General features: G+C 41.6%; 1 protein-coding gene across 1 annotated transcript in view; it reads left to right on the top strand.

Moving 5' to 3' along the window:
• Positions 1-1,093: 1,093 nt before the first annotated feature.
• The window catches only part of GOLPH3 (golgi phosphoprotein 3), a 38,915-nt gene continuing 19,158 nt past the window's right edge, over positions 1,094-20,850 (top strand). Inside the window, 2 exon segments of the mRNA XM_045848343.1 lie at positions 1,094-1,634; positions 20,437-20,568. Coding sequence (XP_045704299.1) covers positions 1,410-1,634; positions 20,437-20,568 — 357 coding nt within the window. The 5' untranslated portion in view covers positions 1,094-1,409.

The raw sequence follows: 20,850 nt of genomic DNA, 5'->3' as shown, positions 1-20,850 counted from the left end.
GGTCTACTTTGTGCTCACCCCGCCCCCTCCTCCCACCCACGCCAGGGCTTGGCGCGGTGACCGTGTGTGACCCGCTCCAGATAATGGTTCTGTGGAGAGGGAACAGCTCTGTAGCCGGAATGTTGTATGGGGCAGGCGTGTATCATTTATGAGGGCTTAAGTCCTGTTACAACAACATGTGTCTATCTAAGCCATTCTGTTGCCACAGCCTGTGGTCACTGCTGATTTAATGTATTAGATGGCGTACAATGCTATTCTTAATAGGTCATGCTTTACTTACTTGCTCCACCCTTCTGGCCTTCCAAAACCCCTCTCTGGGTTGACATTTGTTCTTTGACATAACTTGCATAAACCTGTTAAGCAAGCCAAGAGAATGTAACCTAGTGATTAAATGGAGGGAGATTTAACGTCCACAAAGACGTGGCACGGAATTGGAACAGGTTTATTGTCTCTCCATAAAGTTCCTTCCGGGCGCGTGCACGGGGCAGAACTAACTGTCCTCACTGCGTCCCGGTGGTCGCTTTACAGGTCAGGAGGTAAGGCGAAAAGTTTTACAAACAGAACTACTCCATTTGTTTTAACCTCTTTAATACAGCAACACACCTAGAAAACACTACAGATCCCCTTTCAGGCTGTTTCAAGGCGGTTGCTGCTTCAGAAGGGTCAGGGAGTGCGGGGAGAGAGCGCGCCCCCTCCTCGCCCTCATCTGCGGCGACCGAAGTCCTTCCTGCGTCTCGTGGGGACCCTGGACTCCAAGCCGGTTCCGGCCAGCCCGGCCGAGGCCAGCTCCCAGGGTGGTGGTGTCGGGGGAGCGAAGGGCACCGCTGGAGGCGTGCACCCTCGCGAGGCCACGTCCCCGATTCGTGCACGGCTCCAGCCCTGGTTTCTCGAGAGGCGAGGTGGGAGGTGGACGGAGGGAGGACACGACATGGACGGGGGACCGCGGGCCAGGAGGCGAAGGGACGCCGAGGCAGGGGAGAGGGCCGGCGGGGAGCCCAGAGCTCGGGAGCGGTCGCGGTCGGCGGGTGCCGGGCCGCCGCTTCCGGCGCCCCGTGGGCCAGCCCCGCGCCGGCGGTGCCACATCCTCTGGTGACGTCAGCCGGCGCCGCCATATTGGGAAGGCGCCGCCGCCGCCTCGGAGCTCGGGCTGCCTGCGGGGCTGCGGCCGCAGGAAGGAAGGGAGGAAGGAACCCCCGCTTCGCCGCGCCGACGCCCGGCCAGCCCGCTCGCCCGGACCCGTCTCCCCATGAGTGCACCCAGTTCGGCTGCCGACGGACGTCGCCCCAGCATCCGGATTTAACACGGAAGCCCGGGGCCCGGGCCGCGGGGGGAGGAGGAGGAGGAGGAGGGAGGAAAGCCGGTAGGTCCCGCGTCCCTGTCGGCCCGGCGCGGAGGCCTCGGCCGGAGCCATGACCTCGCTGACCCAGCGCAGCTCGGGCCTGGTGCAGCGGCGCACCGAGGCCTCCCGCAACGCCGCCGACAAGGAGCGGGCGGCGGGGGGCGGCGGCGGCAGCGGCGAGGACGACGCGCAGAGCCGCCGCGACGAACAGGACGACGACGACAAGGGCGACTCCAAGGAAACGCGGCTGACTCTGATGGAGGAGGTGCTCCTGCTGGGCCTCAAGGACCGAGAGGTGCGGGCAGGGCGGGGGCGGCCGGCGCGAGGCCCGGGTGTCTCGGGCGTCTGCCCTCCGAGCTCCCGAACCCTGCTCCCGGGAGCGTCCGGCTGGCCCGGGGCTTCCAGGTCCTGTCTGCACAGACGGCTCGGATTTTCCCTTCCTCCTCCCACATCACTCCGTTCGTTTCAACTCCCTGGGCGTCTGCATTTCCTCCTCGCCCCTCTGCACGTGGCTGATAGCCCGTGCAGACCCCAGGTGAACGTCCTCACCTGGAGACGGCCGGGTAGAGTGAAGCATCTGGAACCACCAGCGCCCGGGACTCCTGGGTTTTGCAGGTTTTAGGACCTGGGAGGGCTCCACGGATCTGCTTTCTGGGAGATTTTTTAAAAAGTTTAAGGTGTACTGTTTGGAATCTTTAAAAATGTCGGTAAGATGGTAATGGAGGCAAAGTTATTTCACTGATAAAGTTAAAAGTCCAACAAAATCCTGATGACACCTTCTGGAAAATGACTTTCTAGGTAAACTTGCTTTGGGTGAGAGGTAATTTTTAGTGTCGCCTTTACATTCTATCAGTTAACTATTCTCCAGAAAGTATTGCCATCTTAAGCAACGGCTTTTCCGTGGGGTGCTTGAAATAGTAGGTTTGTGATTTCATGAAAGGCTTCAAAGCCTTAGGTAGGTTGAAGTTGCCATAGGCATTTCTTTGTGTTATGACTTGGAAAGATGATTTCCACCTAAATATCTTATAAGAATTTTCACACGTAGAGAAGTTGAAGAAAATGCTACAGTGTACACCTTTTGTGTTCACCGCCTGTGTTCTGTCACTGACATTTTGCTGTAATTGCTTTATGGCCTTTCTACCTACAAAAATGATTTTTAGAGACTCCCAGACTGTGGCGAGACGGGTAGTCTAAATGGTATTTGGTAAGGTGCTCCCAGAAGCTTGTTTTCTCTCAGCATGGAAACCAGACATTTTGAGTCAGATACAAAAATATCTAAGTTATTTTTCTTTTTTAAAAATGTATTTTAAAATTATAGTTGACATACAAAATTATATTTATTTCAGGTGTACCTAAGTTTTGTTTTGATTGTAAGAATGTTTGGTCAATCCTAGGAAGGTGGGCACAAATTTTTCTTATGAAACAGCTTAGTCTTACTTCATCAGTACTTATCAGATACAGGTGAGGTTACACACACACACACACACACACACACACACACACACTCCCTCCCTCCCTCCCTCACTCCCGTCTCTCTCCCTCCCTCTCTCTCTCTCTCTCTCTCTCTCTCTCTCACACACACACACACACACACACACACACACACACACTCTCTCTCACTCTCTCTCACACATGACAAAAGGTTATGTTCCTCTGGCTGCAAAGTGGGCCTAGGCTGTATATGGTATTTTTGTTCTTCGGAAAAATAAACTAGATATCTAGTGTCCTAGAATTGCCATTTTAGGAAGTATTTAACTTGCCTTTTTTGGCTTTACAATTTAGAATCTTGGTAATAAATGTTTTTCTTTGAGTTTATAATAAACATCTTTTTCCTTTGGGACAAAAGTAACATTTTAGAAAAAGAAAAAGCCAAGTGAAGAAAACAAGTTGCCCTTATTTCTGAGTGGATACTTCAGTTTTATAGTTTTTGAGACTTCTGTGAGGGTACGCCCTGTGTGTCCACTACACTTAGAAATACTAAAACCAAAACTAGCTTTTGGACTTTTGAGTCACTCTGAGTGAGAAATTATGGGGGAAAAATAAGTACCTTTTTGTCTTTTTAGTACGTGTTACTCCAATGTTTAAGCTAAAGCATATCAACATACTACTTCCCTGTGACGAGTTTTCATGAAGATAACCTAAATAATTTGTTGAAGCTTAATGGTACTTAGAAAATGTAGATACTTTAAAGTTTTTTGGTGGCAAGTAATTGAAACCATCTGTTCTGTTTGTGTCAGGAGTGGCTATACTTTGCCATGTCATGGCCATGGTCCAGACACTAGTTAATTCTGAGCATTTCTTGCTGATTTCAACAACCACCATAGGGAATTTTTCCCCTCTGCTGCAGGCAGGTCCAGGGAGTTGAAATGGAAGTAGGTGGGATTGGAATTTGGCATTGGTTTAGATTTAGGTATTAACCTACATATTTTTTTCTGTCCTCACATCTTCTCATACTAATAACCAGCTCTGTCTGTCAACTCATCCATTCATCTAATTCTCCTGCAGAGGTTTCCCCCATGTCTTCAACCTGTGTCACCTTTTTAGGGGGCAGGAGTTACTTACCCTCTTACCTGGAGCCTAGGTGTTTATGCTGGTTAATACTAGATTTTAACTTACTAAATTTGTTACAAACGAGCCCCAGACTCGAGCCATAATACAAGGTGGAACAAAAGTAGGTTTACAGTTGTGAGTATGCAAAACAGAGTTTATTCTTGTATTATGATTTATTAAATGCTGTATTTTCATATGAACGACTGTAAACCTGCTTTTGCCCCATCCTTTATATAGTTCAGTAAACTTACTGCTTTAGCTTTTTTATTATTTTAACTCAGCAAACTCAGCATCTACCTTTGTAATAACTGGAACTCAAGATATTTAATTTTAAGGTGAGGCATGCCGTTAGTGGTGGACACACTATATATATGTGAGCTAACTTTATTTGAAATCAAAATAAATTAAATTGTGAAATTAGTTTTATTTTCATAGTTTTTTTCTTTTTAATTCTCACCTGAGGATATGTTTATGGATTTTAAAAAGGGGGGTTGGGGAAGAGTGAGAGAGAAAGAGAGAAACATTGATGTGAGAGAGGAACATCCATTGGTTGCCTCTCATATGCACCCCCACCGGGGATCAAACCTACAACTGAGGTATGTGCCCTGATGAGGAATCGAACCCTGATCTTCTGGTATGTAGGACGTGCTCCAGTCAACGGAGACACCTGGCAGGGCTACTTTTACTTTTTAAAAAGTTGAGAGTTAGTCTTTTAGAAAACATTTTTTGTTGTTGAATAATAAGCCTACAGAAAAGTGCAAATATCATAAATATGGCGAATTTTCACAAACTGAACACTCCTAATAAACTAGCATCTGGGTCAGGAAACAGAACATGACCAGCTCTGCAAATGTCCCATTGGATTTCCCATCCAGTCACTGCCTGGTCCTGAAAGGTCACTGTTAGTTAGCTTGGCTTTAGAATTCAGCAGAGAGTAATTTTGCTGATTTTTGTACTTTGATTTGCGCCTTGCGTTTGTTCAGCAGTGTTTGTGAGATTCACTCATATTGTGCGAGGTTGTCATTTGTTCATTCTTACTGAGTTACCAACTTTTAACACATTTACAATCTGCAGTATTTAGAAGGTTACTTCGGCTTACATCCCGCCTGGTGCTTTCCCCCTCCCCTCTTCCCTGACCAGAAGGCTCAGCTTTCCAATAAGCAGATAGTCTGGCTGCCGATGACCTAGTACAGCTGACTCTAAAGTCATTGCGAAAGACGTTTTTTAAATTTAAGTACACATTTCAGGGTGGTTGTTTTTTTTTTTTTAATTTTAAACCAGTGATTTTCCTTTTTTGGCTTTCATTGAGACACAGATGTCTGCATCCTTCCGGGGGTTTCTGTGCTCAGTCTGGGGCGAGCATCAGTGACACAGGTATTGAAGTAAATCTTCAGAGGCCACACAAGGGTGGCAGATAGGCTCAAATTTCAATTTAGTTTCCACACAGTTGGCCCAATTTCTGGGATCTTGTTTGTCTTTGAGTGAGGGGGAGGGGCAGCAGATGACCCAGGTGTTTTCCCAACTAGTAGTTGATTTTTTCCCCATGGATGCCTCCAGTAGTCAGTGTTTTCGGAATGCCTCACTGAGAATTACCTCAAATAACTGGTGTCATGTGCTTTTATTTTATTTAAATTTTTTAATTTATTGATTATAGAGAGAGGAAAGGAGAGGGACGGAAAGAAACATCAATTTGTTCTACTGAGCTATGCATTCAGTGGTTGATTCTTGTATGTGTTCCCTGGCCGGAACCCACAGCCTTGGCGAGACAACTCCAACCACCTTGAGCTACCCAGTCAGGGTGGTGTCATGTGCTTCTAAATATCTTTCTTGGTGGCAAAGTTGAGTGATTTAAGGTTGGATTTGATTATTTTAAAGGACCAGGTATAATTTAGAGGGAGTCTGTGGAATACCAGAAGTGGAAAGGGGTACTGTAGTCCTAGCCTGAGGTGTATCCTCTGTTTTACCTGCTTAAGCTCTCTGAGCCTCAGTGTTCTCTAAGTAGAGAAATAGTCCTCTCTCAGGGTGGTTTGGATCGGACTGTTGCAGGCATGTATTTGTTTTACTGTCCACTAAGATTCCCCCGTTCTGTCTTGCTAGGGCATTCCCCATTGTGTGTACCCAGGATGCCCTGTTGAAGCATGTACCCCGTCCCTTCTGTGGTGCAGGCAGACCTAGACTTGTCCAAACAGGCACCCCCCCCGCCCCCCCCAAGGGGCCTCGGCTCCTCACAGCAGAACAGGCTGTGGGGTTTTTTGAGACCTGTCAAAGCCTGGGCAGTGTGTGTGCCTCGCACTGTTCCCTGACTTGGTTCGCGGAGCACCATGTTCTCTGATGCCGATCTCTGAGCTTCTCTTTCGAGTCTGCTGGTGCTCACTTTCCCACCCATTCAGTTTTGTGAGGCACCTTTCGATTTTGTGAGCTTCAAGAACAGTCTAGTAAAGTTTGTTTTTAAAGATAGCCAGAGTCAGTTACAAACGTTTCTCATGCTTGGAGACAAGAACTCTAATGCAGTATATTCACTCTTTATATTCTACCCTAAGTGTATACTTACACTTAGGGTACACTTAGGGTAGAATACTCATGTTTAAGATGATGGAACTGACTTTTGTGTGGCTTTTAAACTGGTTCCAAAGATCGATCCCATAGTTGGGTTCCATTTTTGGAATAAGTTTCCCAAGGTCACTACTTTTAAATACAATAGTTATCAAGATGTACGATTTTTTAAAAAAATTCTCCTTTCTGTACATGCAGTCATATACATCATCTATGCATGTCAAATTTGATGAGTAACATCCAACAAATATTTAGTATTTCAAAATGTGCTAAGATTTTAATAAAAGTATCATAAGGCTTCTGAGTTTTGGAATTTTATGATTCCTTGATAATACAAATAATAGTTCCTTCATATTTTTTAAAGATTTGAACTTTTTTTTCCTTTTAAGGTATATTTAAAAGAAGGTACCAAGTATGAGAGATACAGAAACTAAAAAAAAATTCATTTTTGATGTTAATTTAATCATTTAATTTTACCTTTTAAACAAGATTTTATGCTGTTGAAACAACTTTTTAGTGCATGGGGCCAAAATACTAATATTTGATGTTTAGTAACTTTAAACCTTCTGAGCCTCCATGTATGGGTCATTTGAGATTATCTTTTAGAAGTATTGAAATTGAGTACTTTGAAATTATTATGACCCAATTTTGAAGTATTTGGGGAGTTTACTGATATTTAAGACATACATTTTGTAGTAAAGTGTATTTACTGTATATGTCAGCTTACATGTAAGTCTCAAAAATACTCTGCAGGGGCGTCCAGCCTGCGGCCCGCCGGCCACGTGCAGCCCAGGATGGCTGTGAATGTGGGCCAACACAAAATTGTAAATTTACTTAAGACATGAGATTTTTCTGTGATTACGTGTCACAGTGTATTTTATGTGTGGCCCAAGAGAGCCCTTCTTCCAGTGTGGCCCAGGGACGGCCAAAGGTTGGCCCCCCGGGAGGCGGCATCATGCTGTCAGGTCAGCCTTTCGGCCCAGCACCCCTTCCTGCCCAAGCAGACTCTCCCTGCTTCCTGGCTGCATAACTTGTGTTATTAACCAGAGCGAGTGGTATGATTCAGAGTTGCTGTGATCTTTGTTTAGGGGAGTTTATTTTCTCGAGAGTCTTTTGAAGCGGCACCAGGAGACTGTGCTTGTCCCTGTGTTTCTTCTATTTGACACGTGTAGTGACATGTACCAAAGGGGGGAGGCTGGCTTTATTTTGAAATTGATGTTTGTGGCTCTAGTAAACATTGAGGTTTTAATTTAGATATGATATGGAGTTGTGTTAACTTATATTAATTTAGATATTATGTAGCCTGCTTCTCTTATTATTAGTTGTTTGGTAAACCTCTGATGTGTATGAATACAATTTATATTAAGGTACATTACATTACCAAAAAGAAAGCTTCTGGTTAAGTACACACTTAAGCTTAAAAACTTATATTTAAATGAAAATATAACTTCCTATTTTTTTTTAAAGCAACACCCCCCCTTTTTTTTTAGATTTTTTTATTTATTTATTTTTAGAGAGGGAAGGGGGAGAGAAAGAGAGAGAAAGAGAAACATCAATGTGCAGTTGCTGGGGGCTGTGGCCTGCAACCCAGGCATGTGCCCTGACTGGGAATTGAACCTGCGACACTGGTTCCCAGCCCACGCTCAATCCACTGAGCTACACCAGCCAGGAAAATATAACTTATTTTTAAACCTAATAAACTGCATTTGGTTTACATACTCCTTTAATGGAGAAGTTCTTAAATTGGAGTTAACAGATGGAGTTTAGAAATTGTGAACACTTTGCAATTGTGTGTTTTGTGTGTGTGTGTTTTCCCAGAGAAAGAAGACACAGCTCTCATCAGATACTCAAAGCATGTTGTGAACTGGAAGGTTAAAGATTACTGAGTAATAACTGTTTCTTTGTTTAAGTTTTTGCTTTGCTTTGTTTTCTTTTTTCTTTTTTTTCTCCTGAAAATTGACTAGAAAATTCCAGGTTTCAGTGAATTGGATTTTGAGTTCTTTTGAAATGTGAAGCCAACATTTCTGTACCCTGGCTATCTTGCTAAATGGCGTTTACAAGGTCTGTGACTACCACATCTATAATTCGAACAATTTCCGTGCATTCATCAAATATTTATTGAGCTGAGCCCTTGACTAGGTACAAACACTAGGAAGAAGGTCTCTATTTTCATTTTAGTTCCCTTAGGCAAACTCTTATACTAAAGTACAAAAAACTAAACTGTGTTGATGTTTAATAGTGAGTATCTCAGCCTGGCATATAGCTACTACTCAATATTTATTAGGTAAATCTTGTATTTTCAATGAGGGCAATTTCACTCCTTAAGGGAGTGAAAATTGATTCAGGGTGGTGATGGTGGTGGTGGTGGTGGTGGTGAAAAGTTCTTGCCCTTTTTATGTATAAAGCATAGATGCCCATACAATATGTAAACAGATTTACAGTGCATCCATCTTACTAAAGTTTCATGGGGGAGAGGGTAATTAGGAAACAAATCTGAAAAAGCTCCTTTAGGGAGTGATAATGAAAAAAAAAGGTTGAGAACCACTGAAATAAACTAGTATTGAAAATACAAAGTTTATGCTTAGCTGCGATTTAGAAATCTTTTTCTCTGATAAGAATTTTTATATAATAGAATGTCTTGTAGTTCAGTAGTTGCAGGAACAATGGTAGCATACTGAACTGTGGGAAGTTGTGAGTTAAAATTTTTCATCAAAACGATTTGTGTTGGTTGATAATTTGTAGGTAGACTTTTGTGCTGCTGTACCCACTAGCCTCTGGGAGGACTGGAAATTTAAGGACTGAATATAAAGTGCTGATGGTTATTTTTACTGCGGTTTCGTTTCCTAGTTCCAGTTTCTTAAATGCTATTGACTATGTAAACAAAATAAGCTCAGAAATAACATTTAAGAATTGAACTTAAATTTCAGTGCAGTTTCTGAATTGAGTTTGTCATTTAATTTTCCTATGTATATGCTGTTTATAAAAACTGGAAACAGGTTTAGGGTCCGTATGTTTAGTTCAGGTCAGCTGTTGAACACCCATGTGACAGTCTCTCTGCTAGGCGGTGGGGCGACAGAACACTTTTATTCTCAGGGAGCATCCAGTCTGTGTGGAAGACAGATGTGCCGGTGATTTCAGCGAAAGAATTACTTTAATGGAAGTACGTGTTACGCGCAGTAGGGACGTAGGGATCTGTGGCAAAAAGATCCCTGCGCTTGACTCCCAGCTTTGCCTTTGACTAGGTAGAAGATCTAGGATAAACCGAATGATTTGAATTCTTAGACCTTCAGTTTTCCCCTGGACAAAAGGGGCCTCCGTTTGTGGGCTGTCCCATAAGTCAAGCCCTAAATTGTAGGGATCCGGGGAATTGGCCTGTGTGCAAGCACTGGGAAAGCTCGGTGGCACTGAACTGATGCAAATGAATATTTACTTAGCTTAGAAAAGGGAATCAAAATTTATAGTGGTCTTGACAAATATTTAGTATTTTCACTATTTTAGTATTTCTTGACCCTCTTGTACTTTATGTGCTGAGCTTATTGAACATTCCATTCAAATGCAGTGCATTTGTACTGAATACACCAACCTTTTTTTGAGGGGGCTGCTGTGAAAAGGGTAGTCCCTGGCCCACCTGGCCGGGAAATCCGGAAACGTGAACTACCACCTGACTTCTTATTTTTAGGCCAGTTCCAAGGTCTTCTTTAAACAGTCCTTATAGATACTGTTAACTCTCTGCAGAGCTATCAGAAGCCTCCAAACCTCCAAAATAACAAGTGACTCTAAGGACAATTAAAAACCCATGTGAAGTACATACCATAGTGGGCGCACCACAAGCCAGGCTTCCAGATGTCTTGAGCCTCCAAATCAGGAAGCTTCAAAAGGTCCCTGACCTTTCAACACCTGTGATTACCATTTGTTTCTACCTTTGATGTTCCCATCTCCCTTTTTTAAAAAATATATATTTTATTGATTATGCTATTCCAGTTGTGCTTCCCCTCTTCCCTGCACACCCCCTCCCACCCACATTGTCCCCCTTTATGTCTGTGGGTCATACATATAATACGTTCTTCTGCTTCTACATTTCCCATACTATTCTTAACCTCCCCCTGTCTGTTTTCTACCTACCATTTATGCTACTTATTCTCTGGACCTTTTCCCTCTCCCACTCCCTGCTGATAACCCTGTGTGTGATATCCATTTCTGTGATTTTGTTCCTGTTCTAGTTGTTTGCTTAGTTTGTTTTTGTTTTAGGTGTGGTGGTTAATAACTGAGTTTGTTGTCATTTTACTGTTCATATTTTTTATCTTAGATAAGTCCCTTTAACATTTCATATAATAAGAGCTTGGTGATGATGAACTCCTTTAACTTGACTTTATCTGGGAAGCACTTTATCTGCCCTTCCATTCTAAATGAAAGCTTTGCTGGTTAGAGTAATCTTGGATGTAGGTCCTTGCCTTTCCTGACTTGGAATACTTCTTTCCAGCCCCTTCTTGCCTGCAAGGTTTCTTTTGAGAAATCAGCTGACAGTCTTATGGGAAATCCTTTTAGGTAATTGTCTCCTTTTCTCTTTCTGCTTTTAAGACTCTCTCCTTATCTTTCATCTTGGCTAATGTATTATGATGAGCCTTGGTGTGTTCCTCCTTGGGCCCAACTTCTTTGGGACTCTCTGAGCTTCCTGGACTTCTTGGAAGTCTATTTCCTTTGCCAGATTGGGGAAGTTCTCCTTCATTATTTGTTCAAATAAGTTTTCAATTATTTGCTCTTCCTCTTCTCCTCTTGGCACCCCTCTGATTAGGATGTTGGAATGTTTAGATGTCCTGGAGGTTCCTAAGCCTCCCCTCATGTTTTTGAATTCTTATTTCTTCATTTTTTCCTGGTTGAATGTTTCTTCCTTCTGCTCCAAACTGTTGATTTGAGTCCTGGTTTCCTTCCCGTCACTGTTGGTTCCCTGTACATTTTCCTTTATTTCACTTTTCATAGCCTTCATTTTTTCCTCTAATTTGTGACCATATTTGGCCAATTCTTGAGCATCCTGATTACCAGTGTTTTGAACTGTGCATCTAATAGGGTTGCTATCTCTTCTAAATGTACTTTTTTTTCTGGAGCTTTGAACTATCCTTCATTTGAGCCTTTTTTTTTTTTTTGGTCTCGGTGTGCCTGTTCCGTATTAGGGACAGAGCCTTAAGTGTTCACCAGGGCAGGGCAACCCACGTGGCTGCGTTATGACGCTGTACGTGGGACAGAGGTCCGAAGTGGACAGTGCTGATTGCTCTGCTCTCTGTTGGATTTCAGTCACTCCCTCCGCTTCCCACAAGCAAAGTGGGCCCTTCTGGTGCTGATTCCTGGGTGGGTGGATTTGTGCACGTTCTAGGACCCTGTAGGTCTCTCCAACAACTCTCCTGTGAGGCTGGGAGTTTCTCCTGCTGCCTCAACCCCCACAGGTGTTTTCAGTCAGAGGCTTGAGGCTTTATTTCCCTGAGTGGGGACCCTGGGTTGTGAGGTCTGTCTTGCTCCCCAGTTGTTCTTCGAGGTTTACCTGCACACAGATGTGGGACCTCCCAGTCTGCCAGCCGCTGCTTCGTGGGTCTGTCAGCAGTCCCCTTGCTGCGAGTCCTCTCCGCCCCTCCAGTTGGTCTGGATGAATGTTTCTTCTTTAAATTCTTGGTTGTCAGAGACAGTTCTGTACAGTTCAATTTTCTGTCAGTTCTGGTTGTTTTTTGTTTTAAATTTGTTGTTGTCCTTCTTTTGACTGTGCGAGAAGGCACAGTGCATCTGCCTACACCTTCATCTTGGTCGGCCCCATCTCCTATTTTAACTTAGGGGGAGGGTGTCTGTCCTTCTGGCCTAACTTCAAGGCTAGGATCTCTTTATAAAATTTTTTTGTTTATTGATTTTGGTGGGGGGAGAGAGCAAGACATCCACTTGTTGTTGTTCCATGTATTTGTGCATTCATTGGTTGCTTCTTGTATATGCCCTGACCAGGGTTTGAACCTGCAACCTTGGCATATGGGGATGAGGCACTTACCAACTGAGCTGCCCAGCCAGGGTCCTTTCTGAGGGTGATAGAGCTGGGTCCCCTGGAAATGGCATTGACTCCATAACCCTTTCTTTTTTATCTTATTGGACAAAATCCATTTCCTCCATATTTATTTAACGATACTTATTTTTAGAGAGAGGGGAAGGGAGGGAGGAAGAGAGGGATAGAAACATCCGTGTGTGGTGGCCTCTCATACACCCCCTACTGGGAACCTGGCCAGCAACCCAGACATGTGCCCTGACTGGGAATCGAACCAGTGACCCTTCTTTTTATAGGCCAGCACCCAATCCACTGAGCCACACCAGCCAGGGCTAAAGTAATTTTTTATTTTCTTAAAATTTATTTTTCAGTTACAGTTGATGTACAATATTACAGTAGTTTCAGGTGTACAACATAGTGATTAGACATTTGTGTACTTGACCATGTGCTCATCTCAATACGTCTGTTACCCATCTGACACTGCACATAGTTGTTTCGGTATCATTGACTAATATTTCCTATGTTGTACTTTACATCTTCATGACTGTTATTTTAATAAAATTATTTTCAGTTACTGTTGATACTGAATATTGTATTAGTTTCAAGTGTATAGCATATTGCTTAGTCATTTTATATTACTTCGGAAGTGATCCACCCAGTAAATCTAGTACCCACCTGGCACCACACACAGTTATGGCAGTATTGTTCAGTGTTCTCCCTGTGCTGTACTTTACACCGTGGTGACTACTTTGTAATTGCCCATTTGTACTTCTTCACTTTTTTCACCCAGCCCCCAGTTCCCTTCCAGTTTGGCAACTCTCGGTTTATTCTCTGTATCTATGAGTTTGTTTCTATTTTGTGTGTTTATTTTTTTAGATTTCACATGTAAGTGAAATTGTGGTATTTGTCTTTTCTCTGTCTGACTTATTTCACTTAGCATAAGACCCTGTGGGTCCATCCATGTTGTCACAAATAGCAAAATTCTGTTCCTTTCTTATGGCAGAGAACTATTCCATTGTGTGTATGTACCACATCCATTTTTTTTTATTCCTCCATAAGTGGACCCTTAGGTTGCTTCCATATCTTGGCTATTGTAAATCATGCTGTAGTCAACATAGGGATGCGTATATCTTTTTGAATTAGTGTTTTGGATTTCTTTGGATGTCTACCCAGAAGTGGAATTGCTGGGTCATATGATGGTTCTGTTTTAAAATTTTTGAGAAACCGCCATACTTTTTCCACAGTGGTTGCACCAATTTACAATTCCACCAACAGTGCAGTAGGGTTCCCTTTTCTCCATATCCTTGCCAACTCTTGTTGTTTGTTGATTTATTGATGAAAGTCATTCTGACAGGTGTGTGGTGTTACCTCATTGTGCTTTTAATTTGCATTTTCCCTGATTAGTGATATGGAACATATTTTCATATGTCTGTTGGCCCTCAGTATATCCTCTTTGGAGAAATGTCTGTTCAGGTCCTTTGCCCATTTTTTAAATAAGATTGTCTTTTTGATGTTGTATGAGTTCCTTATGTATTTTGGATATTAACCTCTTATTGGTTGTGTCATTGGCAAATAACCTTTCTCCATTCAGTAGATTGTTTTTTCATTTTGTTGGTGGTTTCCTTCACTGTGCAAAAACCTTTTAAGTTTGATGTAGTCCCATTTGTTTGTTTTTTCTTTTGTTTCCCTTGCTTGGGGAGACACACTAAAAAAAAAACATTGCTAAGAGCGATGTCAGAGAGTTTACTGCCTATATTTTTTTCTAGGAGTTTTATGGTTTCAGGTCTTCCATTTAAGTTTTTAATTGATTTTGAGTTTATTCTTGTGTATGGCATAAGCAAGTTGTCTAGTTTAGTACTTTTGCATGTATCTGTCCACTTTTCCCAGCATCATTTATTAAGGGGACTATCTCATTGTATATTATTGCCTCCTTTGTCATAGATTAATTGACTCAATAGGCGTGGCTTTATTTCTGGTTTCTCTGTTCTGTTCCATTGATCTGTGGGTCTCTTTTTATGCCAGTACCATGCTGTTTTGGTAACTGTAGCCTTGTAGTACAGTTTGATGTCAGGTAGCATTATACCTCCAACTTTTTCTTTTTCAAGATTACTTTGGCTATTCTGGTCTTCTGTGGTTTCATATAAACTTGAGGATTATTTTATTTCTGTAAAAAATGCCATTGGTATTTTGGTAGGGATTGCATCGAATCTGTGGGTTACTGAGAGCAGTATGGACATTTTAATGTTGTTAATTCTTCCAGTCCAGGAGCACAGTGTATACTTTCATTTATTTGTGTGTTCTTTTATTTCTTTCTTCAGTGTCCTACAGTTTTCCAAGTATAGGTCTTTTACCTCCTTGGCTAAATTTATTCCTAGGCATTTTATTCTTTTTGATGCAATTATAAGTAGGATTGTTTCTTTAATTTCTCTTTCTGATAGTTTATTATTGGTGTATAAATATGCAATTTATTTCTGAATATTAATTTGTATCCTCCTACTTTACTGAATTCCTTCAATAGGTCTAATAGTTTTTGATGGACTCTTTAGGGTTCTTTAGATATAGCATCATGTCATCTGCAAATAATGACAGTTTTAGTTCTTCCTTCCTAATTTAGAGGCATTTTATTTCTTGTCTGATTGCAGTGGCTAGGACTTTCAACACAATGTTGAATAAACATGTGAGGGTGGACATCCGTGTCTTGTTCCTGATTGTAAAGAAGAAGCTCTCAGCTGTTTACCACTGACTGTAATGTTAACTCTGGGTTTGACACCTGTGGCCTTTATTCTGTTGAGGTTCATCTCTATCTTTTAATTTACTTTGCACTTTCTCTTCATTGTAAGGAGGTTGAGAGTGGAGAAAGATGTGGAGACAATAATTTTAAAAATTGCACCAAATTATAAAGTTGTATTTTGTGCAGGGTTTTTAAAATTTTATTTTAATTTATTTTTTATTTTTATTAAGTGCATCTAGTAATAAAATTAAGTAATAAGTATAGTCCTAGTCTTCACATGCTTGTAGTCTGAGTTTGTAGTTTGTGGTAGGGAGACAAGACACGTGAGAATGAAAGTAAAGGTGCAAAGTAGCATTCCTAGTGCCACTTTGGCAGTGGAGACAGTGCATTTTCAGTTCAGAGGAAGCACAGAATTAGGCTGAGGCCGTCCTGGAGGGTGTGAGGAGCATGGAGGAGTTGAACTGGGTGTCGCACTATGTGCAGGAGGAAGGGTGTTACGTTTTAGGAGAGTAGGGGGAGCCAGGGCATGGAGCAGACTCTCCCAGGGAGCTGTATTCACAAAGTAGTTTGAAGTTGACTGGAAATTGATTTGGGGGTAAACTTCCATTTGGTTGTTAGTCTTTTAAGAGGGTGCCTATGAAATTTTAAATTAAAAATATAAAATTGTTTTTTTTTAATTTAATTTATTTTTAGAAAGGGAAGGGAGGGAGATAGAGAGAGAAACATCAATGTGCGGTTGCTGGGGGTCATGGCCTGCAACCCAGGCATGTGTCCTGACTGGGAATGGAACCTGCGACACTTTGGTTCGCAGCCCGCACTCAATCCACTGAGCTACGCCAGCCAGGAGAAAATTGTTTTAAAATGCATTTTTAGTGATTTTTTTTACAAAATACTTGGTATATTTAGAAATTATTATTTATACTTTTTGAACTTAGAATATTCTCTCTGTGTTTCATCCGTCCATTCATCTGTCCATCTATCCATCTGTCACTTGTCCTCAAGTATAGTTTGGGATCTTTTATGATGTAGGCAGTGTCCCCTGTGTTGAGCCAGAGACATTTTAAGATGGTTCCCTTCTCCAGTCTCCACAGCCTTAATTGTGACTGAGAGATCTAAAAGAGTAGAAGGAAAGCTGTAAGTTTTGTGTTTTTAGTTTTTTAATTATGGTGAAACATAGGTAACATAAGATTTACCATTTCAGCCATTTTAAAGTGTACAGTTGAGTGGCATGAAAGACATTCACGTTCTTGTCTATGTTGTGGCCATTATCACTGTCCACCCCAGCACTTTTTCATCATTTGAAACTCTGTACCCATCAGAATTTCATTCCTTTTTAAGGCTGAATAATATCGTGTTATATGTATGTACCACGTTTTGTTTATGTGTTCACCTGTGGGACATTTTGGTGGTTTCAACTTTTCAGCCATTGTGAATAAGGCTGCTTTGAACATTGTTGCACAAATACCTGTATAGAGTCCCTGCTTCAATTCTCGATTATGTACCTAGAGGTGACTGCTAGATCATATAGTGATTCTGTGTTTAATTTTTTTCTGGAATACTTATTTTATGTGTCAGATCTTTACAGGGGAGTTTTTATGTGGTATCTCACTTATTGTTTATAAAAACTCTGCAAAGCAGGCATTAGAACATCCATTTCACAAGGAGGAAGCTGTCTCATGGTATAGTCATTAACCCCAGTTTACACACACACCTAGTAAGAGGCAGAGTTAGGGTCTGAGTTCAGGTCTAATGGAGTCAAATTTTCATGACAGATGCAGCTCACATGAGTTCTGATCTGTAAAATATTAGGATCAGAGCACATTAAAAACTCAAGTTGCAGAAGCACCATCCTTCGGTGATGACTTGGAATGAAATGCCTATTAATTTCTAGATCACAAAGATGGTCAACCTGCTACCTGTCTCTGTGGATGAGTGAAATGAGGCAATGAAACCAACCATTTGTCTCCCAAGCAGGTTAGATATTTCTCTGCAGCTACCCTCCGGTAGGTATCCCTTGACATGAGGGATTCCAGAGGTTGCGTCCACTTGAAAATGCAGACTCGAGCCAGAATCCTAGCTTTGCTTCTTACTAAAACATATCCTGGGACAAATTGCTTAACCTCTCTGTAGTTCAGTTTTTTCATTTGTAAAAACAAAAATATTAATGTAGCTATTTCATATAGTTCCTTTGAAAATTAAGGAAGTAGATTCATGTAAACAAGTGACTTTGTGCTTAAAACTATGCCCAGCACATGGCAAGCATTTTCAACCAAGGTGAGATGCTGTTATGTTTTCTCTTTTTAAATTCTTTAAATTAATTATTTATTATTCATTAATTAATTTTTCACTGGCATGACTTTAGATGCATCATCCACCTTGGTCATTTTCTTCTGGACTTTCCCCTGTTTGACCTTTCTCCTCCTCTCTTGGGATTACCAGAACTGAGCATGTTACTCTAGGTATGATCTGATCAGACCAGACTAAAAAGTTAGGTATTGATTGATGTGGTCCCAATTAATCCTGATGTATTTATAGTCATGGACTCTCTATACTTTATATCAAGTTTAGCATCCTTCTCTTTTTCTGAAGGCAAAGAACTGAACTAAGTAATCTTAATTTCTTTCTTGCGCAAGGTCATCTTGGGTGGAGTTCAAAAACTTGTCTCCAAGTTTGATTTTTTGAGGAAACTACCATACTATTTTCTGCAGTAGCAGAACCATTTTATGTTTCCAGCAGCAGTGTTCAGTGATTGCAATTTACTTTTTTAAATACATTTTATTGATTATGCTATTACAGTTGTCCCATTTTATTTTTTCTCTTCTGTCCCCCTCTGCCCTGCACAGTCCCTCCCCCCAGCATCTCTCCCACTTAGTCCATGTCCATGGGTCGTACATATAAGTTCTTTGGCTTTTCCATTTCATGTACTATTCTTAACCTTCTGTCTATTTTGTACCTACTATTTATGCTACTTATTCCCTGTGCCTTTTCCCCCCAGTCTCACCCTGCCCCCCATAACCTTCCATGTGATCTCCATTCCTGTGATTCTGTTCTAGTTGTTTGCTTTGTTTTTGTTTTTTAGGTTCAGTTGTTGATAGTTGTGAGTTTTCATTTTACTGTTTATAGTTTTTGATCTTCTTTTTCTTAGATCTAAGTCTCTTTGACCTTTCATATAATAAGGGCTTGGTGATGAAGAACTCCTTGAACTTCTCTGGGAAGTACTTTATCTACCCTTCTATTCTAAATGATAGTATGGCTGGATAGAGTAATCTAGTTGTAGGTCCTTGCTTTTCATCACTTTGAGTACTTCTCTCCAGCCCCTTCTTGCCTTCAAAGGTCTCTTTTGAGAAATCAGCTGACAGTCTTATGGGCACTCCATTGTAGGTAACTGTCTCCTTTTCTCTTGCTGCTTTCAAGACTCTCTCCTTATCTTTAATCTTAGGTAATGTATTATGATGTGCCTTGGTGTGTTCCTCCCTCGGTCCAGCTTCTTTGGGACTCTCTGAGCTTCCTGGAAGTCTGTTTCCTTTGCCAGATTGGGGAAATTCTTCGTTATTTTTTCAAATAAGTTTTCAATTTTTTGCTCTTCCTCTTCTCCTCCTGGCACTCCTATGATTCGGATGTTGGAATGTTTTAAAGTTTCCTCGAGGTTCCTAAGCTTCGCCTCATGTTTTTGAGTTCTTGTTTCTTCATTCTGTTCTGGGTGACTGTTTATTTCTTCCTTCTGCTCCAAACCGTTGATTTGAGTCCTGGTTTCCTTCCCCTCACTGTTGGTTCTCTGTATATTTTCCTTTATTTCACTTTGCATAACCTTCACTTTTTCCTCTATTTTGCAACCATACTTAACCATTTCTGTGAGCATCCTGATTACCAGTGTTTTGAACTGTGCACCTGATAGGTTGGCTATCTCTTCATTGCTTTGTTCTACTTTTGGAGCTTTGATCTGTTCTTTTAGTTGGGCCATATTTTCTTGTCTCCGTCAGCCAGTTACATAGTAAGGGGTGGAGTCTTAGGTATTTGCCAGGGTAGGGCAGCCCACATGGGTGCCTTGTGGTGCTGTTTGTGGGGGAGGGGTCCAAGAGGGAACAGTGGGGCTTGCTCAGCTCTCAGTCACTTCCCCCACTAGCCACAAGCAAATTGGGCCCTTGTGATGCTGATTCCTGGGTGGGTGGTTTTGTGTACATTTTAGGGCCCTGTGGGGCTCTCCAACAAACTCTCCTGTGAGGCTGGGAGTTTTCTCTCACCACCACAACCCTCACAGGTTTTTTCAGTCAGAGGTTTTGAGGCTTTATTTCCCATTGCTGGAATGCTGGGTTGTGTGATCTGTCTTGTTCTCCACTTGTTGCTTGGGGTTTACTCGAATGCAAATGTGGAACTACCTGATCCACCAGCTGCCGCCTGGCCTGCCCTGGCCTGCCCTGGCCAGCCCTGGCCTTGCTGCGTGTTCTTTCTGCCCCCCTCCCCCCCCCCCACACCTGTCTGGATGAATGTTTCTTCTTTAACTCCTTGGTTGTCGGACTTCCATACAGTTTGGTTTTCTAGCAGTTCTGGTTATTTTCTGTTTTTAAATTTGTTGTACTTTTTTTCATTGTACAAGGAGGCACAGTGTGTCTACCTACACCTCCATCTTGGCGGGAAGTCTCTGATGACAATTTCTTTACATCCTGGCCAATATGAATCATTTTCTTTTCTGTTTTGTTTTGATAGTTGCCATTCTAACAGGTATGAAGTAGTATTTCATTATAGTTTCAATTTGCATTTCTCTAATGATTAGTGACTTGAACATCTTTTCATGTACTAATTAGCCATTTGTATTTTTTTAGAGAAAATAAATGAGAACAGATGTTTTTCCTGAGCTGCTTAGTGTGCCCAGGTATACTAATAATAAGCCACTGTAGTCTGAGGATGCTGTATGCCTGAGCCCTGGGGCTGGTAGTGTGAAAGAGCTTAATGGACACGTACCTTAACGAAGAATGAAAGACACTGTACTTTTAAACCTCTGATTTCCAAAGTTACTTGTTGTTTCTCCACATGTAAAGATAAGTGGTAAAAAAAAAACCCCAGTAAACCCTGAAAATCCTGAAAATTCCAGATTAGTAATATATAGTAATTGTATTTTTGTATTTTTTCAATATTGTATTTAAAATTATAATTATGGAAAGACAAAGACAAAAGGCACCAAGTGGCAAAAGTATTTGTTTTTGACTCTGAATTCAAAGTAAATTAGTTATTTTCTTTTCTTTTTTAAAATAGGGTTATACATCATTTTGGAATGACTGTATATCATCTGGATTACGTGGCTGTATGTTAATTGAATTAGCATTGAGAGGAAGGTTACAACTAGAGGCTTGTGGAATGAGACGTAAAAGTCTATTAACAAGAAAGGTAAGAGGAGTGCCGAATAACAACATATCCTTGTTAAATAACGAGTTTGTGCTGCCTGAAAATGAAGAGTGTTTTTGCTAATGGGTTTAAAAAATTAAAGAGGACATTGATTTTAAAGTGTTTATTGGATCATGTTTCTGTTTTTTTGTTTTTTGTTTTTTGTTTTTTGTTCTTGGTTTCCTGGTTCTTTGTGCATAATGAGGAATGTAATTTACTGTTACAGTCACTGGCCACTGCATCTCACACATTCAGAAAGACGCCAAACTTCATTTGCTGCTGCTG

Source organism: Phyllostomus hastatus, unplaced genomic scaffold, assembly GCF_019186645.2.
Source record: "Phyllostomus hastatus isolate PE091 unplaced genomic scaffold, TTU_PhHast_1.1 phas_contig_58, whole genome shotgun sequence".
NCBI classification, from domain to species: Eukaryota; Metazoa; Chordata; class Mammalia; order Chiroptera; family Phyllostomidae; genus Phyllostomus; species Phyllostomus hastatus.
This window is presented reverse-complemented; position numbering and strand designations above follow the sequence as displayed.